Source organism: Kryptolebias marmoratus, linkage group LG6, assembly GCF_001649575.2.
Source record: "Kryptolebias marmoratus isolate JLee-2015 linkage group LG6, ASM164957v2, whole genome shotgun sequence".
NCBI lineage: Eukaryota > Metazoa > Chordata > Actinopteri > Cyprinodontiformes > Rivulidae > Kryptolebias > Kryptolebias marmoratus.
The window spans coordinates 23,577,592-23,603,228 of NC_051435.1; the positions used below are offsets into that span (position 1 = coordinate 23,577,592).

The 25,637-nt window shown below is 38.6% G+C and overlaps 2 protein-coding genes across 9 annotated transcripts; both read left to right on the plus strand.

Moving 5' to 3' along the window:
• The first annotated feature begins 214 nt into the window (after positions 1 to 214).
• On the plus strand, positions 215 to 20,905 carry ift88 (intraflagellar transport 88 homolog). 8 transcript variants are annotated; one of them, XM_017430189.3, is made up of 27 exons: positions 215 to 376; positions 742 to 804; positions 1,139 to 1,198; positions 1,591 to 1,644; positions 1,830 to 1,893; positions 2,187 to 2,256; positions 2,916 to 3,006; positions 3,809 to 3,913; positions 4,223 to 4,309; positions 4,413 to 4,515; positions 4,975 to 5,321; positions 5,529 to 5,599; positions 5,708 to 5,794; positions 6,416 to 6,515; positions 6,992 to 6,997; positions 7,907 to 7,993; positions 8,225 to 8,411; positions 9,089 to 9,197; positions 9,525 to 9,675; positions 9,752 to 9,867; positions 10,737 to 10,789; positions 10,891 to 10,956; positions 11,064 to 11,170; positions 14,081 to 14,153; positions 14,834 to 14,878; positions 18,562 to 18,669; positions 20,270 to 20,905. In XM_017430189.3, exons 1-27 carry the CDS (start codon positions 296 to 298, stop codon positions 20,389 to 20,391), a joined length of 2,613 nt encoding a protein of 870 aa, XP_017285678.1. In that variant the 5' UTR covers positions 215 to 295; the 3' UTR covers positions 20,392 to 20,905. The 8 variants fall into 8 exon arrangements, with proteins under 8 accessions (XP_017285678.1, XP_017285681.1, XP_037832131.1 ...); XM_017430192.3 differs by lacking the exon at positions 14,834 to 14,878; XM_037976203.1 differs by lacking the exon at positions 6,992 to 6,997.
• Positions 20,906 to 21,045: 140 nt separating this feature from the next.
• On the plus strand, positions 21,046 to 24,222 carry il17d (interleukin 17d). Its single transcript, XM_017430194.3, has 2 exons — positions 21,046 to 22,036; positions 23,577 to 24,222. The coding sequence occupies exons 1-2, from the start codon at positions 21,741 to 21,743 to the stop codon at positions 23,896 to 23,898; spliced, it is 618 nt and encodes a 205-aa protein (XP_017285683.1). The 5' UTR covers positions 21,046 to 21,740; the 3' UTR covers positions 23,899 to 24,222.
• The last annotated feature ends 1,415 nt before the right edge of the window (positions 24,223 to 25,637 follow it).

Consider the following 25,637-nt stretch of genomic DNA (forward strand, 5'->3'; position numbering starts at 1 on the left):
GACACATCAGTTTTTTATGCTTCAATACTAGATAAAAAAAAACGGTGTGGAAAACAAACAACAGCCATGCTGTAGCGTACTCCTGTATCCTAGCAACGTGGGAATCCCTTCAACCAATCATGTTAATGCTGCATTGTGAATGACAATCAATCAACCAATCTGAATCTCGAAAAGCAGCTCAGCCCGCCCACTTTGCGTTGAATTGTGGGTAAAAACCTACAACGACAACAAATAGTTTTTTTTCCCGTCATCTCGCAAAGCAATTTCATTTTTTTTAGTTTTATATAGAACAGAGATGGAAAATGTGCATCTGGCTGTAGAGGAGGATGATCTTTACTCGGGTTACAACGACTTTAATCCGACATTTGACTCAGAGGTGAGTTATCCACCAATCTGATGCTACAGAGACTAGCAACAAGCCGTTAGTTTTCACCAATAACTTATATACTAGTATATAAGTAGTATAGTATATACTAGTATATAAGTCAAGTATATATACTAGTATATAAAGGACGTATATAATAGTATGTAAGTCATTATATACTAGTATATAAGCGAATATACTAGTATTAAGTCACCGATTTTCACTTTAACAGCCTACAGCTAGTAATAGTTACAGCTTTAAACTGTAAAAGCTGTGTGTATTGAACGATTACACACTTTTACGTCGCTGACACTTTAGTTTTGTAATAAATAATTTTTACATGGAGAGAATGTATATTTTTTTCTCATGTTTAAAAGGATTTGGAGAATGATATGGGCTTCCAGCAAGCAATCAGAACAAGTCATGGAAGAAGACCTCCGGTAAGACTCAGTTACACTGTTTTTATTTTAATTTTCATAGAGATGGAGAGAGAGAAGAATACCATTGGGTCTAGAGAAAATCTGCATGTTGGCATAATTTTCGTTGATATTGTTGCTCTCAAAAATATAGTAAAGTAATAGTTAAGTAATGAATCATTAGAAAAATAAAAAAGCCCATAATCATAATGTAAGTGTGACTTCAAAGGGGTTTGATCTTGGCTTTATCAAAAATATTTCTGAATTTGTAAAGAAAAATAAAAAATAGGGATGCATGAAGTTTCAGTGCACAAATTTCTGCAACCTTTTACTTATTTGATAATATTTGATATTATAGATGACTGCAAAGTTTCCAGGCACTGCCATTGGAACTCGGCCTTTAGTTTCATCATTTGGAGTAAGTATAATGATTTGAAGTTTTAAATAAGACCTGGCTTACAAAACAAATGTGAAGTTGAAGAAATTATGCTAAGAAGCTTCAAAATCAGGAATTATAATTGACATTTTGGTTCCCACAGACCTTTTTTATGCTTAAGATAAAATAAATTAGACGTAGTTGTGCAGACAAAAGTACTGAAGTGCGTACCTGAAGATAATCATTATTATCTTTGTAATTAAATTGTTGAAAAGTACAAAATTTAAAAAAGCCCTCACATCTAAATAATTAGTTTACACAAAACCAAGGTAGCAATGAAAAAGACCTCCAATGTACCTTAACAAATGAAGGTGTTTTTCTTTAATAGCTACATTGCAAAATATAAGTTATGCCTAGTATGTCTTTTCACATAGTCTCGTATACCTTTGGCCTCGTCAATGGGCAGACCAGTGACTGGAGCTGTGCAGGTGAGAACAAATAACCATCCAAGTCTGTATTTTATAATCAGAAAATGTTTTAAATATTATAAATAACATTATGATATACACCTGGGCTTTTTCTTTTATGACAAGGCATAATGTTTGTTGAAATAAAGTCATAAAATAAACTATTTATGTACTTACTTGCATGTTTGTCATTTTTCAAATGAAAGGATGGGGCAGCTCGACCGATGACTGCTGTCAGAGCAGCTGGTTACACTTCCTACATGACACGTGGTAAATGTTTCATCAGAAATTTCACTTTGAACTCTTTGTACTAATTACCTCTTAGCATTGGTCAATGTGGTTTATTACTTAATGATGGTTTATTTGTTGTTATTGTTGAATTTTTATCAGGGACAGAGTATAGAGTTGGAGCTGGGAGATAGATGTTTTATTTATTTATTTATTTAGTTAGTGCCTCTACTCCACAGAAAGACTGTAATCCCCTTCATATTTATTTATAAGGATGGATTGTAAAAATGTAAACATAGAAGTGCTCCTATTACAGCGTTAATCTGTATTTTCAGGGTCAAGCTTTGACCCTCTGGGTCAGTCCAGGGGACCTGCACCTCCGCTTGAAGCAAAGAATGAGGACACGTAAGTTTTTTTTCTCTTTGGGTTGATTTGTCTTTTTTGTCAATGACAGATTTTTTTGGAAATGTTGTACCTGTTGTATTTCACTCACAATAATTTGTAATTGTCATGTAGAAAAGAATACTTCTAAGCAGCAGTGATTGGTTAGCACTGTTGCCTCACAGCAAGAAGGTCCTGGGTTCAAACCCCGGGTTGGACCTGGGGTCTTTCTGTGTGGAGTTTGCATGTTCTCCTCGTGTTTGTGTGGGTTTTCTTCGGGCACTCTCGTTTTCTCCCAGAGGTTAAAAATCTGCATGTTAGGCTGCCTTCAGGCCCAGGCCTCCCTTGAAAAAGAGATCTGAGATCTTAATGGGATTTGCCTGGTTAAATAAAGTTTAATAAATTATTATATAAGTAATGGCATAGTAATCCCTGAACAGGGAACACAAAGTACCACAATTAAGTAAAAAACCTTGAAATTTGAACTAATACGTCTTAACAAATTTACATATGTGACAAACAAAGATTTATGTAATATAGGAACATTAGGTTTTGTCACTCTTTTAATGTGCAGCAGGTGCGTTCCTTAAAACATCTTCATCTTGTAAACTGGGTGGGGAAAGGCTCATGCTTCCAATCAACATGATCTTACACTGTCGTGTTTTCTTTTGTGTTTCTTGCAGGCCTGAAGAGAAGATCAAGCTCCTGGAGAAAAAAGTGAATGACCTGACAGAAGAGAGCTGTGTGGCGCAGAGCACAGGCAACTTACAGCTGGTCAGACTCTGATTCAGTTTTCAAACCTTCTGAAGTAAAACTGATGGGTGGATTTACTAAGATTGTGCCTCTTTTTTGCTCTCATTTTAGCACATTTCTGATTATTTGTTCATAGAATGTAGATGTGCCAGCCTCTAACAGTCATTCCTATAACCAGGAATGAATTATGCCTTTAATGACACGCTTGCCCTTTTTTTTGTGAAAGTAACAGTACAGCAGACAGCTAAACTTTCTCTGTTTCTTTTTCTGAGCGAAAATAACCACTTAGTTTTCAGCAGAAGGTAAATATAAGACACAAATACTAAATACTTTGATGAATCTAGGCCTGACTGTTTCTAGTTAGAAATAAAAGCTTTGAAGTGAGACAGCAAGGTATGATGAATTGTCATTTATTTTAGCAGCTTTTCTTTGATTGACTTTTGACTAAGGGGAGATATATCATTAGCAAGGCGGATAAAGGGAAAAAGCTTTTATGGGTTAAGTCAGGTTAGGTCAGCCAATAGTTTCACACAGGCTTTATTCATACTGTATTCTGGGTCAACTGTGCTTGATCTCTCCATGAATGGTCATGTAATCAATTGGAAAACTTGTTCCCACTGAGACAAATTTTTGGGGATGCACACAATGATTCAGAGGACCCCTAGAGAATGTACAATTATCAAAATTAAAAAAACCCATTGAAACCAATTTCAATCCAATAATAAAACATTTAGCACACTTGGCAATAGTTAAACCTAAAATTGGTCCTAAATACATGAAGTTACATACAACTCTTTGTGTATTGTGTGTGTGTTTTTCACAGGCTCTTGAAAAAGCCAAAGAGGCAGGCAGGAAGGAGCGAACACTGGTCAGACAGAGGGAACAGTCTGGCAATTCAGACCACATCAACCTGGACCTCACCTACTCTGTAAGTCAGGCTGAAGCAGGCCATCCTTGTTCCTGAAGTTCTGCTCAGAAGATAAAACAAATACAACTGCATGCCTGTGGTGTGATTTCACTTGTTATTTGTATTTTTCAACTCTTTAATAAAAAGAGCAATAAATTGGTGCCTTTTTGGTCAAATTTGATTCATTGTGGCACTTCTGATCAAAAAGGCTTCTGTCTCATAATATCTGATATTGGCTGGTCTACCAGGAAGTAGCTATAAGTGATCAGAATCACAGTTTTTAGTCTGTTGAATCTTATTTTTGTTTTTCACTTTCTTTTCACATTATAGGGAGAGACACTAGAACAGGTTACAAGTTTGGCTTCAGAGGCTGTGGACTTTACCTCTCAGCTATGCAGGCAGAGATCTCTGAGAACAGTTAAAAGTTTTTTTTTTTCTAGTTAGTTTCGTTCTGGCTTATCCGCCTGCTTTTTACATGACTTTCTGGTTGTAAATATTTTAATGCTTCTGTCATCAACAGGTGTTGCTCAACCTTGCCAACCAATATGAGAACAATGAAATGTACCCAGAGGCCCTGAACAGCTACCAGGTCATTGTTAAGAACAAGATGTTCAGTAATGCAGGTGAGCAGATCACTTGGCTTCACACTCATTGCAGATGTGCAAACACACATTTTACTGTCAGAAAAAAAAACATTGTTCAATGTACTATAATCTAAATTGATTTATTGGTGTTCAATAAAAAGCACACAAAAGAAAAAAAGGGCTAAACATTTAACTTTGTAGAGTTGCTCACCTGCACCACCCATACTCATACATTGTGGAGATGATGATGATGATGATATCTCCTGATCTGCTGTCCTGCAGATCTGTTGTTTTTTTGTCAATCTGGTTTCAAAGTTCCCACACCTTTCCCATGTTTAGCAGCATTCTATTGGTGTAAAGTTCTGCCTTGTCTATGAATGATTTGTCCTGGTTTCCCAGCACCTGATGCAGACCATGTTAATTCAGCATGACACCATTTCTTTGTCTTTTTTTCTATGTACAATTTTTTTCCTCAAACTGCGTGTGCTGCCCCTCAAGGCCGCCTGAAAGTCAACATGGGCAACATCTACTTCAAACAGAAAAACTACCCCAAAGCAATCAAGTTCTACCGCATGGCTCTGGATCAGATCTCCAACTCTCACAAGGACATGAGGATCAAGATCATGCAGAACATCGGTGTGGTCTTTGTTCGCTTGGGCCAGTATTCAGACGCCATAACGTCCTTCGAGCACATCATGAGTGAGAGTCCCAACATAAAGACAGGCTTCAACCTTATCCTGTGCTACTATGCCATTGGAGACAGAGAGAGGATGAAGAAGGCCTTCCAGAAGCTCATCTCTGTTCCTCTAGGTATTGATGATGAAGACAAGTACATCCTGTCTAATGTGAGTTATCATAATGTACCATATCAGTTATTATGAATATCATCTTTAACTAAACAGTTCATAATGCAGATGAGAACATGTTTTACGTTTTTCAAACCTCATTCTAATCTATAAGATTTAAGTCAATTGATTTAAATTTAAAAACTCCCCTTTTTTGCTGCAGATAAATGTAAAACCTATACTGCCCTTCCCCTTTGGCTCTTTCAGGATGACACCAGCTTGAATATGGTGATTGAGGCCATTAAGAACGACAAGCTTCACCAAATGGAAAGAGATCTGTAAGAGAAATTACACACAGTGCATAGTGTCTGGTGCCTTTTTGAATATCTTACAAAATGTTTTCAGTGTAGCATTTTTGTGTTCATATTTTGTTTTTCTGTTTGTAGGAAACTCCGGACTGAGAAGTACATCATGACTGCTGCCAAGCTCATTGCCCCGGCCATCGAGACATCATTTGCTAGTGGATTTGACTGGTTTGTGACTTCTTTTCATCTTCAATATTTTAAAAAAGGAAAGTACTTATTTTCTTTACCTTCTTTATTACGTCAGTTTGTTTTCACATCATTTTAGCACAATTTGTGAACAGATAGAGTGAAAATAGGACTTTCACTCAATCTTTTCTCTCAAATTTTTGGCCCAATGTTTGTTTTTCTTTCCTTTCATTGTGTAATCGTCTGCACGTGTGCGCGTGTAGTTGTCTTTTATGTTTCATGAACCATTGGACAGATTTTAATGAAACTCTCTGCACCCAATTCAAGATGGCTGCCATAGCTATCTGACTTTAGTAAGCACAAAAATAACTATATTACTATAACTATATATTGGTCAGTGTCCCAGACAATGAGATAAATTGGGTGTGAATTTGGAGTCGTCCCCAACCCAAATTTTTCTTTAAAATTTTGGCATGCAAGGTGGCAGCTGATATTCATTCCATCAACAAATGATTTTCACTATTTAAAATTGTTGACAGTCTAAGTTAAAACGAGTCTTTCTATCCCAGTTCCTGTTAGTTAAAGCCATAATTATTTGCTAACAACCGAGATCAAACCATATAATATGCTGCATAAAGACTGTAGTTTACGATTGTTTTTAAGGTGTGTTGACATGGTGAAGACTTCTCAGTATGTTGAGCTTGCCAATGATCTGGAGATCAACAAAGCCATCACATACCTCCGACAGAAAAACTTCAACCAGGTGAGTGATTCTGTGCTGGGAAATACCACTGAGTTGAACATTTTACCTCCCAGGGTCTTAGAGACCACAGAAGGAGCAGTGGAGGGTGGAGGACAAACATCGACCTTCAGTCGTCATATTTTTTGTCAGATGTTATTGTAGGCCTGAAACAGACACATAATTAAAGCTTCACAGCTCACTAATTGTGTCAGAGCAGACTCTCCATCCTAAAGCAGATCTCATTTGTAGATTAGAGTAACTGAGTCATCTAAAAATTAAAAAGATGTTTTTTTTGTTTTCCTTTTAGTGTTTTTTTATTTCCATTCATTATAAGGTTGTAATTCTGTCTGACTGCCAGTCATTGTTGTTTGTATTTGTTTCATTTTTCACAATAAAGCTGCTTGATCAGAGCAGCATCAGACTCAACATTTCCCCTTCTCATTGCCCTCTCCTCTCTCCTGCTTTTGTCCCATTTATTTCTCATCTGCATGCCTAAGGTTGAGGTATGTTTGCCTTCAGTTTCCATGATCACATTTAGACTGTGCTGTCTTTTCACTTTAAACAAGTTATTATGTAAGTTTGGTGTTTTGTTTATTTATTTATTTTTTTTAAATAAAAATAGCACTGCCAAGAGAAACTGGAGATTCAATTAGTGGTTTAAAATCCATCAAGCTGTAAGGAATATTTTTGTGGAGAAAGGAAATTATTTAACAATAAACACTGAGTTCTGAGCTGTGTTTGTGGAGCTGCTCTATAGCTGTGCAGTATTATTGCTATGATAATTTAGTTGACTACAGGATAGGGCTACACAATATATCATAAATATATCACCATGAGCGCAATATCAAAATTACAAAGGATTGCTTTGACTGCAATTAATCATAGATCATTATATTTCAAATACCATATATTCATGTTCTGTAGGCTAATAATACATTTGGTTTATCCAATGGACTTTCACTGTTTAGATGATAGTGATGACAGAGGAGAAAATGAGGAGTTCATCGCAATTTATATAGTTCTTGCAATATTAAACAATAATATCCCACATTGCAAGTTTTTTAATATCATGCAGACCTTACATCTGATGCATGTGTGTGGTGCCTTCACTGTTTACAGATGATGGTGCTGTAATCTGCATCATCTTTGCAGCTGTAGCTGATGTGTTTTTTTACACACTGATATTGGTGTTCAATTCTTCCAGTATATAACACACTTACAGATGTGGACATTTGTATTTAAAAAAAAGTCATCTCATGAGAAAAAGGTTCAAAATCCAAACTGTAAGAAAATGTTTGTAGGTGTGTTATTTACCAGGGGAATATGTTTGTACTGAGGTTATGTAGTATTACCAAGCAACCACTGAGAACCTGCTCAAAACATTTTCTCTCAACAATTCTTTGTGTGATCAGGCCGTGGAAACACTGAAGACATTTGAGAAGAAGGACAGCAGAGTAAAAAGCGCTGCTGCCACTAATCTCTCTTGTCTCTATTTCCTGGTAAGAATCACTTTGTTACTAAAGACTAACACCTGATTGATAGCAGTAGATATCAAATATATAATCAATGGTGAACTATTATAGAATACATCTCTTGCACAAAAGTAATAGAACACTTCATGTTCGCTCGCAAGTAATAATTAGTAAAAAATCCTACTTTTCAGTTTGCGAGATGGCTGGATTCAAGTGTTGTGGATTCCGTTTTCTCATCTAAACTTTAATCTGTTTCAGGAGAAGGACTATGACCAGGCTGACCGATATGCTGACCTCGCCATGAATGCTGATCGTTACAACCCCGCAGCCCTTATCAACAAGGGCAACACCGTGTTTCTCAAACAGGACTATGAAAAGTCTGCAGAGTTTTACAAAGAAGCTCTTAGAAATGATTCCTCGTGCACTGTCGGGCTCTATAACCTGGGTAATCCTTTCTTTTAGCAAACATGTAGAAGCAGTTATTTATAGTGAGGAGGCTTATTTCTAGCACAGTAAAATGAACTTAAATCATTTTATGCAAGAAGGGTTTAAAAGAAACAGCCAAGTGAATTTGTCTTTTTAAAGTCATTTCAGGTCAGATATTAAGCTTCTGCTATGATAAGTGGGTCAGTCAGTGCAGCGCTGACCACAGATTTATCTTTATGCTTGAGTTCCAGGTCATAAAGTGTAAATCATGTTAATCAAAGTGAATCATGATGGCGTTTTTTTTTCTTTCTCTTTTTCAACAAGTTTTCTCCACTTTACACTGTGGTCCATTGATTTTACTGTAACTGCTGTAATAAAAAACCTAACTCTGGAGAACTCCAAAAAACTTACTGGTGAAACAAAGTTTTCTACCTGTAAATAACCCTAAACCCTAACCCCTTGCTACAAACAGTCATGAGTGGGTTTAGACAGGGTATATTAATAGAGCATGTGGACTCAAATCTATAAAGTACTACATTAATGTCTGAATAAACAGAGAAATTGTAAAAAAATACTCCATGCATTTTGGTAAAAGTAAATTAATACCATCTACCTTGGGTTGAAGTGCACTTTAGAGGCTAGCAACACTGTAAACATTACCCAAAGCTGATTTACTATTTTCCCTCTTTGACACAGGTCTGACGTATAAGAGACTGGGCCGTCTGGAAGAAGCTCTGGATTGTTTTCTAAAGCTTCATGCCATCCTGAGGAACAGTGATCAAGTCATGTACCAGCTGGCCATTCTGTATCCTGCTCATACTGAGAGGGATGTTTTAATGAATGTATCTGTGCCTTGCACTGGGTTAAAAGTTATAAATAAATAAAAGGTCAGGTGATGTTGCCCTGACAGTTTTATGCTGCCTTCACATGGTATATTAATTCCTTGATGTAGCTCAGCTGGGCAAAGTGCATTGCAGCTTTGCCATTGTGCACCATGTACACGCTAACAGGTTTGGAAACTACGCTGTGCTCACTGCTTCCTATGTGAAGAGAGCCACATTCTGGGATTCAAACCTGCATCTCCGTTAAACATCGTGTGAGCATCTGTCAGTCCTTAACATTTTGGTAACAGTAACGAGCTGCTGGGAGATTCTCAACAGGCAATCGAGTGGCTGATGCAAGTCATCAGTGTGACTCCCACAGACCCCCATGCACTGGCCAAACTGGGAAAGCTGTATGATGATGAAGGGGACAAGTCTCAGGCTTTCCAGTACTACAGTGAGGTATGAAAAGTTACCGTTCTACACAGTAAATACACATGTAAGCCTTTGGCCCTGGTTTATATAAAGTGTTTTAAAGTCCTATAGGTACTTTCCCTGCAACATTGATGTGATCGAGTGGCTCGGGGCTTACTACATCGAGACACAGTTCTGTGAGAAAGCCATCCAGTACTTTGAAAGAGCCATGCTCATACAGTAAGTTACAACAGTTTATAATGTGGAGGGTAAAGACCCATGTAGACCAGTGTGAAATCCCCATTCTTTAAACATAACCTATGAAACAAGCCCCTTTAATTCTTAAGTTTCAAATAAAATCTTCTGAAATGTGAATGAAATTGTTCAAATCTGTTTTATTTTATAGCACAAAATCACATAATCACGTAATCCCAGGGTACCCTGCACATGTATGTACATTGGAGCATGCAAGTTGCTAACGCACACACAAAATGCTCTTTTTTTCTCACTAAGTGGCGTGCCTTTTTCAGTTGAAAAAAATCCAACAAAAGGAATCAGAGTCTAAGAACTGTCTGAAGTTAGGTTTCCCTTTTTTATGTTAAGATTTAATGTGTTCTTATTAAATATAACATTTTTCACCTGTAACCCATACCAGTTTTGCTCTAACAATTGTTGAATAGCTTGCTATTTGAAACTAGAATATGTAGTCTTCATTTTTAAGCAGAGATTTTTATTTTATGTGGTTTTCTCAAATTTACTATTTTTTTTTAGTCACAACATTAATATCACTGAATGGTGAATAACAGTGCGTATCTCATGACAGTGGCCCCTGTTCAAGTGCTCATGAATACAGTAAATATTTGGTTTGATATTTACATGAAGTTCATAGGGCTGATGTGTTAGAGGCAGGAGAAATGAGTAAAGACAAAGATCAGGGCCAAACTGATGGCTAAATTACAAGGTCATAGTGTGCCTGCAAAGACTGATCTGTGATGTGTTCCCATCAGGTAGAGAATAAAAACTATAAATTTTGATATAATGTATGCTGGATGTTCAGTTCAGGTTTGTGGGTCTGTGCTGAATAGATATATTTCTGATGTTTTTCATAGACCAACACAAGTGAAATGGCAGCTAATAGTGGCCAGCTGTTACAGGAGAAGTGGTGAGAAATAAACACATTTTATTTTACTTTTCATGACAGGTAATCTGCAAAGTGAACTGGCAGAGTTCAGTAGAGGTTTAATCCTTATTATTTTGTTTCAGGAAACTACCAGAAAGCTCTGGAGACTTATAAAGAGATCCATCGCAAGTTTCCAGAAAATGTGGAATGCAAGTCATCTTTTTATTTCACCGTTTTAGGACTCTTGATGAACAGCAGATCATCCTCTGGTCGGAGTGTGAAGATCATTCAAATGTCTGTGTGTGCTTGTGTTAAGGTTTGCGATTCTTGGTGAGACTGTCCACAGATATGGGTCTAAAAGAGGTCCAAGAATATGCCACCAGGCTGAAGAAGGTAGAGAAGATGAAGGAGATCAGAGAGCAGGTAAATGTCTTGTGTCTGTTAGGTGTTATAATAAACTTTTAAAAAAGCAGTTTGCAACACTGGGCTGTGTCACCTGTTTCTGTGTTGATGGTGCAACAGTTTTGTAGAGCCACCAGCTCTTAGGAGACTGTAAATTGCTCATGCAAACAGCCCCGTCTTTGAGGATCAAATGCTTTTAGCACTGGCAGTAGTTTACATAAATTTGGGTAGGTTTTCCTCTAAATGCATGTGTAATACCCCATTTAAATGAGGGCAAGTTGTGTTGGCACAAAGAGATGCAATTTGATTGGCAGCATGCGTCTGAGGTGCAAACACACTTTATGAGGGCTTTGAGATTTAGGCCCTGTTTACATGTGAATGATCCTTGGAAACGTTAGAAATTTTCATGTTGATTGTGAAAAAGTTACTCGGTAATGCTGTGATTGTAGTCTCTGTTTCGACGTGACCACAAAAAAATGTTGAATCCACTGTAGTTTTCATGCCAGGTCACTGGCTGGCGCTCAGATTTTTGTGTTTCATTGACACGTACGTGAGTGTAGACACTTCATTTTTAAGCATGAAAACAGTACATCCAAGATGGCAAGTTCTCATCTGTTTGTTTGGACCGACAGTATATTTATAGAATGTGTGAAATGTGTCTCCACTGACCCAAGACATGGTGCAGCACATATGTTCTGTGTCAAAAGGTCTGTGATAAACTAAAAGGGTGAGCAGCACAAACAGCACTCTGCTGTCGCCGTTGTTACTGTTGTTCATCTACAAAACTACTGACTGCAGCCGTCTTTAGTGCACATGTGCAATTGCACACTGATGCTGGGCATGTCCAAAAACCTGGATCCAAAAAGTTTTGGTGTTAGAGAAAACAACTGCTATTGTTGTGTACACGAACACCCGAAACACAACAGAAATGTTCTGATTTCGCTTAAAAACTGTAAGTGTAAATGGAGCCTTAGACAGATGTGCTGAATCCTGATTTGCTCCCACAAAAGATGTGCAATCTGTTGATAATTCTGGGTATGAATGTCTATTCTAGATCCTATCTTTGACCTAAATTTTCAATCTTTGACTTCAAACTTTTTTTGAGGAATCGGAAAAGGATAAGTTGTTTAGTAAGCAATAGGCAAACGAACGGCTGTTGCTCAGTGGTTAGAGCAATCGTCCTCAGATGAGTGAGTTGGCGATTCGATTCCACCATTATGCCAAATGTCGAAGTGTCCCTTAGTAAGACACTGAACCCCTAATTGCCTCCGATGTGCCCCATCGGTGCATGAATGTGATCTAAAGCACTGATTAGACTCTATAGAATAATTTATTCAGGTTAGCTTTGTAGAGATTCAGTGCTGTGTGAATGTGTGTGTGGACGGGTAAATGACAGCAGATTGTGTTGTAAAGATGTTTGAGTAGCTTGGTTGGTTAGAAAGGCGCTATATAAGTACAGTTCATTTATCTTACACTCTTGAATTCTCACTTCAAGAGAATACAGAATAAAGAAAAGCAGAAAACACCAGATGTCAGATGGTAGTAAACTCTAAGATTATTTTTATTACCGCTCAAATATATTGTAAGATTTAAAAAAATAAGGTCTCCTGAGTACATGTCTATCACATTACCATAATGACAACTAAGGCATACGTACAGAACATGAAGTCCCTCTCATTAATCATATTTTCATCACATCTTGCTCTGTTTGATATAAGGGGAGGGCTGATTGAAAACATGCTTGTGTTCTTTTGCTCTAAATTTGGACAGCAGTAACTGCAGCTTGAGAAACACGTAAAGCACTTTTCTTTTTTTTTTTTTAAATTTCCTGCTGATTTTCTGTGAATCAAATTGTACTGACAGAGGAGCAGATGCTAAACAGATCACACTTGTCAGATGTCAGTAAGATGTAGTCTCATAAGACATCTTTAGTTTCTGGAGAGATGTTTACAGATTTGATCCAACAAGTTTGGATTATTCTGGTCACCGGGAACATCTGACTGGCTTAGATGAGTTTGTTGAACACATATAACCTGCCAAGGTGGATAATAAGTTGGTATATCTATATTTTTGTTTGTTCTCCTTATACCAACCTTATGTCACTACGATGAAGAGTTTAGACAACACAAGGCAAAACTGATGCAGCAGAAAACATGTAAAAGCATTTTGTATGACTGAAGATTCAAAAGGCTTTCCACAACTAGAAACAGTGATGAAAGTACACTCAGTTTCCAAGACGACAGCAACATCTGGGATCCTAAGTGGGATTTATGAACTTTACTCCATTAAGCGCTCAATAAAAGCTGAACATCATCTGCAAACTTTAAACGCTGGAAACCACTGGTGTTGTGGAGGAATTTCTCTGAGCCAGGAACCCATCAGGAATATAAATTTGTGAACACATCCAGCTGGTCTGAAATTAGAGACTCTCCTGGACCGGAGAAACTAGAAGCCAAAGGGTTGACTCAATATTCCCTCAATTCTCCAAACGGAATAATGACAAAACATAAAATAAAGTAACTGATAACCTTCAGAAAGTATGCAATAAAATGATGAATGAGTTCAGTGATCAAAATCAAAAACGGATGTTCATAAAGGTTCTTATGTAGTGATTTTAAAAAATAGGTCTTTTATCAACTTCATTTATACAGAATATTATTGTTTAACTTTTTTTTTTCTTTGGTCTTCACTGTTTTAGTGCCTGGACAACTGGGTCTTGTTCAGCAAAGAATAAACGTCATAAAATCAACAACAAATTATGCTTCAGGAAAAACTTCAGACAGTATTTAAAATGTTTCGAGCATGACGCTATTCCCACTATTGACTATCATCCGTCAACCGTTTAGAATTCTGTTCTGTGCGGTTTAAATTTTTTACCTGCATTATCTTGATTTCTCCTCTTCTCACCCGTTTCCCTCTTTGTACTGGCAGAGGGTGAAGTCGGGACGGGAGAACAGCGCGAGAGGTCGTCGAGAAGGCAGAGAGGGCAGCGCAGGGAGCGCTGGTGAGTTCGAGTCGCCAGGAGGATCTTACATGTGTCTGCATTTCAAACATGCTCTTTGAAAACGTTGATGAGATAATGCACACATCTTATGTTAAAATAAAACCAGATTATTATTTAAATACAGTTTTTTTTATATATATAATATTTTTTACCCATAATCCTGAAAAAAACTTTTGCATATCACAGTTTCTACCGAAAGTATCCAGATAACAAAATCAGGTTCTGAAAAACAAACAAAAAAGATCTCTTGATAAGACTTTTAGAGAGTGGTTTTAGGAGCAACAATCCTCCTTGTTCCTGGCCCACTTGGACGAGCTGTTATCTTGTTAATCCAATGAGAGTTTATATATATTTCTCCGCACTGAGGTCATTTAAAGAGATTTCTACAACAGGTAAGATATTAATCGCTCATAACCTTTCCACAAGACCCCATGTCAAAAGATCTGACTTAAACTTTTACAGTATTGCAGTCTGCAAATTTACCACTAGATGTCACTAAATTGTGCTCAACTTTAAAAAAGACAGAGTTTTCCCCTAAACTATTTTGAGACATTTAGGGATTTGTAGTTATAGAAAAAAGTCTAGATGTGTATATTTTGACTTTCATTACATTTTCTATGACATTTGTATGTTTTTGGTCACCATTTCTGTCTGTCCTATCTTGTTTACATGATTTGCAGCTGCTTCATCTGTCCTCACCTCTCCTAAGAAGTCCATCGTTATGGGTATATTTCTTTTTGCTATGGTTCCAATCATTTGTTTCTCAGCACACTGAGGCTCCAGCATATACACTAAAAGCCCACTCAGTTTTTCACTTCTCCTCCACCACAGATCCGTAACAAACACAGACACGCACACAGGCTCAGACGTGGAAAACTGGCCCATCAACAAATTTCAAATGTAATCCAGACAAACTAGAGTGGGGTGTACCCATAAGAAAGCCAAGCTTCTTTCTGCTATGCAGCTGTCTCCAGTATGATCCTGTAGTGTAGCAGAATAAACACCACTCACCTGATAACATGGATGCTGCTTCATTCTGTCCATTATGTGTCTGTGTCCTGATAAATTAGATAAGAGAACCTCTAACTTTTTATTATCCCATTGCTTTTTAGTGCAGGAGCATGAATCTGGATCTGGTAGAGCAAACCAGTGCAGTTACTGGAGGTTTTTCTGTGCAGTCTTTAAACTTATTTGTTAAAACCAGCATAACGTAACCCCTTATTTAGTTATTATTTTCTGACTTAACAGATAATTTGCAAGCTCCTCAGAGTATGAAGACTATAAAAAAGTGGGATTTCTCATCGATCTTCTCTGCACAGAGCACTGTTCTGTTGTACTGTTGATGTTTTGCACCCGGTGCAATCAGCTTTTGTTCTCCTTTTTGTCTTTCTGCTTCTCTGGCTCGTCTTTCTTCATCTGTGTTGTGTTGCTGCTGCTTCCTGTTTGCTGTTCAGAATCTCAGCCTCAGTCTAAACAATTCAGTCCACTGTCAGACTCAGAGAGAGGTATGCAATGACCCGTGTTTTTTATTTTTTTTAATATGATCCATACAGGTTGTTTAGTACCAAGAAACAGTAACATATTAAAAGCTTTTATTCTGGTATAATATATATTAAAATGTATTAAGAAAACATCTTATAAAAAATAATATAAATTATCTTTACTGTTCTGAATACTTAAGTGATGCATTTCCACCTCACTGAGCAGAAGTGACCCACTGTAAACTAACTTCTTTTTGTAAATTGTAAAGTTATAGTGAAAAAAAAAAAAAATCTGAAGATGGTCCAGAAAGTTTTTGACAGGCGGTTGTGATCTTGGACTGAATGTAATGTTTGCACTTAGGGCTCTTAAACAAACCTCTTTCAGATATGTGAGAAAACCTCTGGTGCAGATGAAAATTTTCCATGTTTTCTGTAACTCCTGCATATTTGCAGCTCCGTACATTATGAGGCAGAGGAAAAGCTGGGAAAGTTTGTAGCTCCAATGACGGGCTCGAAATGTTTTCTTTAGCTTTCTTGTGTGTTTGGATCTGTGTTAGTTTGTCATGTGAATCTGGTAAAACCAATGTGGCAGAAACAGGACTGACCCAGACACTTTATTATTTATTACCAGAGGTGAAAGGTGAGCGATTGTGTGTGTGTGTGTGTGTGTCAAGATGTTTGTCTGTTAGCAAAAATTCTCATGAAACCCTGGATGGATTGTAATAAAACTCTCACAATGTAATCACCCGATTCAAGATGGCCACCACAGCTGATTGGCTTTAGCACTTACAAAAGTGACTACAATTCAGTTAATTTTGCAAATATTGAACTAAAATTTGGTGTGGTAGTAGCTGAGAGTTATCCTGAATTTATATACCACTAATTAACTTTTGGAGTCAATCCAATTCAAGATGGCCGCCACAGCTAATCAACCTTAGCAAACACAAAAAAGGCTATAGCTCAGTCAGTTTTCCAGATATTGTACTAACGATGGGTGTGGTGGTAGCTGAGATTCATTCTTAACATTTTCTTAGTGCTACAGATTTAACAATGTTCTGACACAGACCTAATTCAAGCTGGCTTGGTCTCCTTTAAATCTCATTATATTTTTAGCAGGAACTGTAGTAAGGTCCAGACAGTTTTCATTTTGGTTGTCCATCTCCCAGTTACGCAACATTTTCCTCAGACTGTCTGAGAAAAAGGAAAGAAAGAGGGGAAATCCCATTTTCCAGGAGAGCTTTCAGCTGCCTGTCAGTTCATGAGGCCTCATGTGAGATATTTGGGACTGTGGGAGAACGTGGAACATCAGGTCTTCTTCCTGTTTTTCAGCTTTCAGCTGTTGTCCTCTTCAGTTTCCACGGCTACCTGGCAGCCAGATGTTGATTCTGTGGTCTGTAATCATTTCTGTCCTTTGGTTCACTACACAGCTCTGTCAGCCTGTCATGAGGCTCAAACACACAAACACACTCCAACATATTTATCACATCCTGTGGAAAGTACCAGCTGAGAGTAAATTGGTGTCTTTGTCAATAAGCCTTTGGATAGGATGAAATGTCTTTTAGTTAAAGTGAAGTGTCTTTTCAGCAGCTGTGTCTAAAAGAATAAAGATCAAATGTAAAGCTAATAGGTGGATCTAAACTTTACGCGCTTATTTGTGTCCTGGAATGTGAAACATGTACGGATTCAAGGTTTCCCCCAGAAAAGAGGCTAAGCCTGGTGGTAGGTGGCCGTTTGCTGGCTGCTCGCTGGCTGATTGTCAGCTGACCGTGATTTAGTAAAAAAAAAAAAAAAAATTGAAGTTGACAGGAAAGTTGAAAATATAGCTATTTATTATGTGATATATTGTAAAAAACAAAAAGGCCCTTTTGAAATACTTTTTGTAAGCATAAATACAATTAAAATAAATACTAATTGATTGCAACTAATTTGAATCCTAATTTTAGTCACATTTACAAATAAATTAAATTAACATCAATGAAAAAGTGCAAACAAGGCACCAACACACGTCTCACGTCAAGGCCAATAAATAACAACAGAGAGATGCTGTACTGTACTTTGCTTTTTGTGGCACAAGCTGCATGTTGGATCACTACACAAAACACATCTAATGCTGAATTTCATAGCATCATTTTATTGGTAAACAAGGTTAATATTTTTACTAAGCACAAAACATGCTTACCATATTCGGTCTTGTAAAGCCACTCGCTAAATTTCAGCTCAACTAACCATTTTTGGTCAAACCTGCTTGTTTGATGTTTATTGCTGTGGCTCCAGCGACTTGCTAACTTGTATAAAACGTGTATAAAAAATGACGTATTTATAATAAACAAGCGGAGCTTAGCCTGGCAGCCGGGTCACCAAAGCCTGGCGACCCGCCAGGCTTATAATACGCTGGGGGAAACCCTGGGATTAATGTCACAATTAGAGCCATGTCCTCTCAGCGCCTTCCCATCTTTTCGGATTGCTAAGATTCTAGTTATGGTGGAGATTAAACATGACATGACAAAGATAGAAAGGCAGAAATAAATTGCTGGGAGTACTCAACCAATCAGAAATACTTCGAAATACAAACTTCTGTGGAGACTGTGTGTAAAGAGCTAAAAGGGGACAAAACCATAAATTAAATGAGCCAGTGTTTGCTTTAATGTATTAGAAAACTAGCTAATTCATTGAAAAATAAGTTTGACCACAAAAAGAGCCAAAAATCTTTGTGAATGTGTGTAAATAGATTACAGCTGTTACTGCTCAGCTGAAGTATTATCAGAAGTATTTGTCCTGGGATGATCTGCTACTGAATGATTAATAGGATGTATCAGATAAAACTGTTTGTGCTGAATTTGAGCTACGTTCACCTTCTAGGCCCTTTTTAACCTGGTTTCGCTGTCAGAACGGCTGACTCAGACTGAAGTCGTGTGTGTTTCACGCAGACAGCGGCCACAGCAGTGGCAGCATTAGAGGAGAGCGTCTGAGCGCCAAGATGAGGTCACTTCCTGGTTCTAACGAGCCCTACGAAGCCAGCAGCCCAAAAGAACTCGGTGAGTATGTATTTTATGTGACTCCAGCTCTTTGGTTAATGATGTGATTCGGCCTATTTATCTTTTGTCCCTCTGATGTCCCTCAGCTTTGTCTTCTAAAACTACATTTAGTCATCACATCAGCAGACCGTTTCTGTGAGAAGGTTGTATTTCCTGCTGCTGCTCAAATCCCTTCAAGTTACTTTAAAGACATCAGCCAACAAGAAAACCAAGAGCAGATGATATAGTCTTACAAAAGATGTTATTCCTAGTCCCCTTTATTAAATTATAAATAAAAAATCTGTGGAAGTTAACGTGAATGCAGACAAAAATCAAAGCTAAATCATTTTATTTAAACTTTTATGCCAAATATTCTGCATTTATTACTTAAAATATCTTTTTACTCATTTAATTTTTTTTGTTTGTAAAGCAACAATTGCCTGAGAAAATGGAGGAAACAGCTGGAATTGATTGCTTTGTTTCTGTAGTCTTTATATTTGTTCGCTGTCTGCCCAGATGGTGCAACTAAAACTGTTCCAAACACAGAAGCTCTTGTCTCTGCAGAGAAATAAAGCATCATCCTCCTGTTGAGTGGGTCATCTTTCAGAGCACACAAGTCTTTTTTTTTTCAAAAGAACATCCTGCTCCGTCTGACTTTTGTTTTCTGAAATAAATAAGTTGCTCCTTTGGGTTTTTTTTTGGCCAAGTAACTGAAAAGGTCTGGGCCTAATTTCCCATGAGCCTTTTAGGGTTGAAATGATCACAAAGTTAAAGTAAAACCAGTCAAACTAAAAACTCTTAAGGCAACAACTTTTCTTTTAAAAGAGTCAAAAAGTCGTAGAGCTAAGCTGTGTTCTGACTACACTCTGACAGAAAACATTTGAGGCAAATGTCCAGGTCTAACCACACTGAAGATAAATAATAATTATCAAAAAACTGCTTCAAACTGAACATTCAAAACTCGCCTTGTGGCTCGCTGGTCACTTGGTCTCAAACACTCAGAATTCAGTGAAACTCAAATGGTAAATTAACTTTTTTTTCTTGCAATTTGAACGCCATCTTGTTTCCAACAGTTGCAGCCCAGAGAGATACATTTTTTAGAAACAGAAACATCTTGGGATGTTAGACGCATCTTAAGGTTTTTTTTTTTTAACTTTGCAAGCTGAGTTTGGCATCAGGATAGTCCGTCCGTCCGTCTGTCAGTCAGTCACTTGTCCATGGTGAGGTCGTGAAGGAAGGAAACCTAGACATCCCTCTCTCCAGCTTCTCTTCTTCTTTTGTGGGATCTGGCCAGAAAACATCCATAGGAAGGCAACCAAGAAGCATCCTAATCAGAGGCCTGAACCACCTCAGCTGACTGATTTTGATCCAGAGGAGCAGCGACTAATGAGAGGGATTATTACCAAAACTAATAATTCCAAGAATATTAATTTTATAGTGTCTGCACATCTTCTGGCTTTATAGTTTATGTTTGATTATGAAAAAAAAACCCATCAAACTTGAAGATCTTTATTATGTTACATTAAGGCTGCTGTACCCACTGTACTAGAATGCTTTTTAGTCAACAAGGTCCAGAGCATTAATAACAAAAAGAAAATCTTTGTTCCTCTCGTTTCTGTAGATGCCTCCTACGTGGACCCACTGGGGCCTCAGATGGAAAGACCAAAGACGGGTGCAAAGAAACGGGTGGATGATGATGACTTTGCAGAGGAAGAGCTGGGAGACGACCTGCTGCCAGAGTAGCTGCATCGAGCCTCGGATTTATCCCAACAGGTTCTCATTTAGCACCTGTTTGTGGGAGCAGAACTTTCTAATAATCAGAAACTTGTGAGAAGACTCTCCTCACCACTGTCCAGTGTGTAAAAATGAACATTTCCCCCTTCTTATAATATCAAACATGTTTAGAAATGGAGAATTGTCTCATGTTGTATCACACTTATGCACCCCAATCACTTCAGCTGAAGTCAAAGAACATCAGAATCATTGATTGATTTATTCACTTTCTTGGTCTTCCTGTTTTGTTTGTTTAGATCAGTGGTTCCCAACCCTGGTCCTCGAGGAACACTATCCTGCATGTTTTCATAGTTTCCCTGCCCTTCAGCAGGTCTTTGATGTCCACAGGAGCCAGTTAATCACTTGGTCATTCAAATCATGCGTGTCAAAGCAGGGAAACAACTAAAACATGCAGGATGGTGTTCCTCAAGGACCAGAGTTTGGAACCACTGGTTTAAAATAAATTAATGCTTTTACTATTTTGGACAAGAGTGGATGAGTTTCTTCCTAGATACAAACGAATCAGCTGCTAATATAGTGTTTTATTTTTACAAGGCATCAGATCAAACTAAGGTTTTAGAAAACTGGATGGCATTAAAGGCCCAGTTTTAGACTGAGATCATCTTATGATGATAAATGGTGAAGTTAGAGCTACTTCGGTCAAACTTTGTAAACAACTGTGCTATTTCATGCAATACTGCAAGCTGTCCTCACAGACAGGCCCATGAATGCAGACAGGATCAGAATAAGTCTCATAAACTGTAGGATAAAATGACAGACGCTTGGCTTTTAAAGGAGTAGTTCAGCCATTTATTTTTGTGTCGTTTCACTGTGACTTTATGAGCTGACAGAAGAGGTTTTTCCAAGGCGGGTTCTGGTCCGGATCCAGCAGCAGAGAGAGAGAGGGAGAGAGAGAGAAAACTCCCTGCTTCATAATCCCTGGAATATTTCTTATTTTAGAGGTCGGGTTTCAGACAGGACTGTTCAGTCAGAAACGCCTCCTGTGGATTTTACGCACACATCAGTGGATGAAAAAACAAAACAAAAACGGAAATGGTTCTTCTCATTTTAAACAAAAGTTTTCAGGTGTAAAATCTCAGTCTTTTCAGATCGTATTGTTTTACAGGCGCCTGTTGATCCCGGCGGGACTGTGGACATGTGCCAAAGTCTCCTCCGCAGACTCTCTTGAACTCAAACTCGTGGACTCTCAGCGGCTCACTTGTTTTCTGATCATGTTTCTTTAAGACAGCTCAAAGTCTCGCAGGTGGAAGTCGTTTGTGTTCTCCGGTGGATGCGAGCTCCGGCGCAGCCCCGGACCGATGCTGCGTCCGAGCCGCATCCTGCTGCTGTTCCTCCTGGGCGCGCTGCTCCCGGGCCGCCCGGCGGGGCCGAGTCGGCTCCGGAAGAAGGCGGCCAGAACCTGCTCGGACCTGCCGGAGGAGATTTTGGAGCAGATGTTCGGGCGGCTGTCGGTGGGAGTGATGAGCGCGTTCCACCACGCCCTGCAGCTGGAGCCCCGGGTCAAACGGAACCTGAGCTGCCCGACCGGAGCCCGGACCGACGGCGGGAACCGCCTCCCGGTCAACCTGCTCAGCGTGTCCCCCTGGGCCTACAGGTAGGAGCGGCTCACATGTGTCCCCGTGTCTCCAAGAGCCTCCAAGAGCCTCCAACCTTTTCTTGTATTTGGACCGGCTGATTTAGGATCCAGTTCTGTTGTTCAGCACAAATAATGAGTCTTATTGGTGATAATTAAACTCTCACAGACACAGTGGGGAACATTACACCACAAAGTTTACAGACTAGTTAAAACATCTGGTCAGATTTGCCAATTTGCAGGATGATTATTTAACATAACTATAACTTTCAAACTCACTAACTTTTGTAAATTGCATCTAAAGTGAAGGCTATGGGTAGTCTGAGTAGTGAGGAGGTGTAGGAAAAAGACTAATTGTTGCACCCAAAACACAAAACTGCAATTATTTATATTAAAAAAAACAACTGAAGAAGTTACTTAAATTTATCAAATGTTATGAAACTTTGCAATAATTTGAACCCAATAGGGCTATGTTAGGAAAAATGTGTAACATATCTATTTTTGGTGGTGCTGCAGTAAAAATAAAAAGTGCAGTTCTGTTTGTAAATCAGTAGCAAAACCTTTTGGCCACTCCTGTACATTTTCTGCCCCCTCCTGAGTCTGGAGCTTTTGTTTGGTGTGCATTTGGGGTTAGTAGAACCTCATAAACATAAACAAATTAAGGCACGGCATGTCTTGAAAGAATGCACATCGCCCTCTCCACCTTTCATGCCATTTTGGTCAACCCTTGTAAAATGACATGCACACAATCTCATGAACTATTGTGTCATCTGATAGCACTCGTATTTGTTGAGGCTGACACTCAGCTAAGACCACACCAAACATTTGCTCTATTTATGGTAAAATTGACTAAATTACAGCCATTTTTGTTTTGGCTAATGTCACTTAGCTGTGGTGGCCATCTTGAATAGTGTTGAATCCAAAAGTTAATCAGCTGTGGACATACACTGTGATTACTTACTGAGTTTCTTTAAAAATCCATCCAGTGGGTTACGAAATGTTTTGCTAACAAACAAACGCTCACAGACACAGGCAAAAACATTATTGCCCCTTTTGATTTGGTGGCAAGTGAAACATTTCTAAAAAAATAATAAATATATTCTTAAACCTTAAAAAGAAACACAAATATCCAAACTAAAAGCTTGGCACCCTGAATAAGGACAACAGGTCTTTGTTGAACAGGATAAAACAAAATGGTGCAGAAAGCCAAGCTCAGATGAGGATGCAGGGTCTCTGAAGGTTATTTGGATAATATTTTTACAAGTGTGAATTTTAAGAGGGAAGAGGGCAAGCCTCAGTGGAGCCGTGACTGCTGAGCTCAGTAACATCAGCTGTAAAATAAGGAGCTGAAGTTGGCCAATATCAGAAGGCGATTCCCTAACTCCATTATTGCTGTGTTTGTTTACCAGCCTACATCGAAAGTATAATAAAATACCTGATATCCTGTTACGGCTTTTGGTTTTGGTGTGCCACCCCCAGATTATCAGGGGCTCTATCTCCCCTCCCCACCTGTACACATGCAAATAAATCCAAAACATGATCTGTTGACCTCATTTTGCAGGATGTCGTACGACCCGAGCAGATACCCCCGCTCCATCCCAGAGGCCTACTGCCTGTGTAAGGGCTGCCTGCTCGGCTCGTCCGGGGAGGAGAGCGAGCGGCACCGCAGCACTCCTGTCTACGCTCCCTCTGTTGTCCTGAAAAGGACCGGATCCTGTGTTGGGGGACGGCACTCCTACACAGAGATCTACGTCTCTGTGGCTGTGGGATGCACCTGTGTTCCCCTGATGGAGAAGAAGCGAGACGCTCAGAACAGCAACCAGAGCCTGGAGAGGGGAGAGTCTAAAGCCAGACGGCTGTACTCCGCAGGCAGGAAAACATGAAGGAGACACAACTCAGGGACTGAAACTGGATAAAGTCAGATGTATCAAAGCAAAGCTATTAATGACTTTATATAGTCAACTCTGATCCTCAATGGAAAATAATATTTTGACACTAATCTTACCCTTTCTATTTAAATTTACAACCAAGTTTTGAATGTATTTATACAAAGACAACTAGATTCAATCAGTCTAAATGTGCATACTTTACTAGTTGGTTTAATACAGATTTAAATAAAATAAGTCTCCAACAGAACATTATTCACAGATGTTTTGAATTTCATTTGCTGAGATTTTGGAAAATTGATTAAAAAGTTTTACCACAAATTGCTGTTGTATCATTTTAGAAGCAGACACTTGGAAAGGATCTCAACACCTCAACTGTATGCATATTAAATCACTACTAATAATTGAAAAGCAAACTAACACTGAGCAGTGCTGTCATCCATCCATCCATTTTTTTTACCCACTCCTCCTTTCCGGGTCATGGGGAACCTGGACAGGTTGCAAGTCCATTGCAAAGCCACATAAAGACAAACAACCATTCACACTCTCAGCTAGTTACCAATTAACTTAACATGCATGTTTTTGGTCTGTGGGAGGAAACCCACGTGAGAACAGTAGAACTGTATCTCTACCCAGAAAAGCCCCAGGCTGGGATGCGATCCTGCATTTTTGCTGCCATCTAGTGGTGCAAAATATCTACTGCTTTTAGCGTTGACAACAGACGTATTGCTTAATAAAACACTTTAAATTATCTTTTAATTTACACAACAGAATTACTATTTTGAAGATGCAAAAAAAAAAAAAAAACAAACAAAAGAAAACCTCTTGAGTGCAGAATTACAACAGCAACTCACTTCAGGTTCATCTCCATGATCTTAGTCCATCTGACCTCAGGAGTTTCATCTGTTCTTCAGGACCAAACTTCAGTTTGGACAGGCGCTACTGGTGTCCAGCAATCTTTAAAATAAAGCAAAGATTCTTGGACTGAGGTCTAGGCTTTAACAGGACCATTTCAGGACATTTCATTGGTTCTCCTCACTCCACTGCAGTGAGTTTAGGGTCATCGTTCTGCTGGAAGGTGAGCCTCTGTCCCAGTCTCAAATCTCTGGGAGACTTAAACCATTTTCCATAAAGAGTTTCTCTGTATTTTGCTCCATCCAGCTTTCCTTCATCTCAGACCAGTTACCCAGTCCATGCTGATGAAAAACATCCCCACAGCATAATGCTGCCACCACCATGCTTCACTGTTCTCAGCATGATAAGAAGTTTTATTCTCATCTGACCACAGCACCTTCTTCCATACGTTTGGGGAGTCTCCAATATGTCTTTTGGCAAATTCCAAACAGTCTGATTTATTTTTTCCTTAAGCAGAGCTCTTCTCCTGACACTCTTCATGAAGTTCAGCTGTGCAGCTTATAGTGGTCCCAGATCCTCCCATCTGTGCAGAAGAGCTGCAGCTTCATCAGGGTTATCTTTGGCCTCCTGTATGTTTCTCTGATTAATGCTCACCTTACCAGGCTGAGTTTTGTCTCACTATTTAGAAGTGCTGGACTGTTCTTGATTCTGGGGGCTATCAGAACAGGTTTATATATATATACAGGTGCTGGTCATAAAATTAGAATATCATGAAAAAGTAGATTGATTTCAGTAATTCCATTTAAAAAGTGAAACTTGTATATTATATTCATACATTACATACAAACTCATATATTTCAAATGTTTATTTCGTTTAATTT

Bases quoted from the DNA above. Each gene is read 5' to 3' on its own strand.
- ift88 (XM_017430189.3), top strand. From the start codon at position 296: ATGGAAAATGTGCATCTGGCTGTAGAGGAGGATGATCTTTACTCGGGT. The intron at 3,007-3,808 runs GTCAGACTCTGA...TGTTTTTCACAG, and splicing joins GCACAGGCAACTTACAGCTG to GCTCTTGAAAAAGCCAAAGA. The intron at 10,957-11,063 runs GCAAGTCATCTT...GCTTGTGTTAAG, and splicing joins GTTTCCAGAAAATGTGGAAT to GTTTGCGATTCTTGGTGAGA.
- il17d (XM_017430194.3), top strand. From the start codon at position 21,741: ATGCTGCGTCCGAGCCGCATCCTGCTGCTGTTCCTCCTGGGCGCGCTG. The intron at 22,037-23,576 runs GTAGGAGCGGCT...CTCATTTTGCAG, and splicing joins GTGTCCCCCTGGGCCTACAG to GATGTCGTACGACCCGAGCA.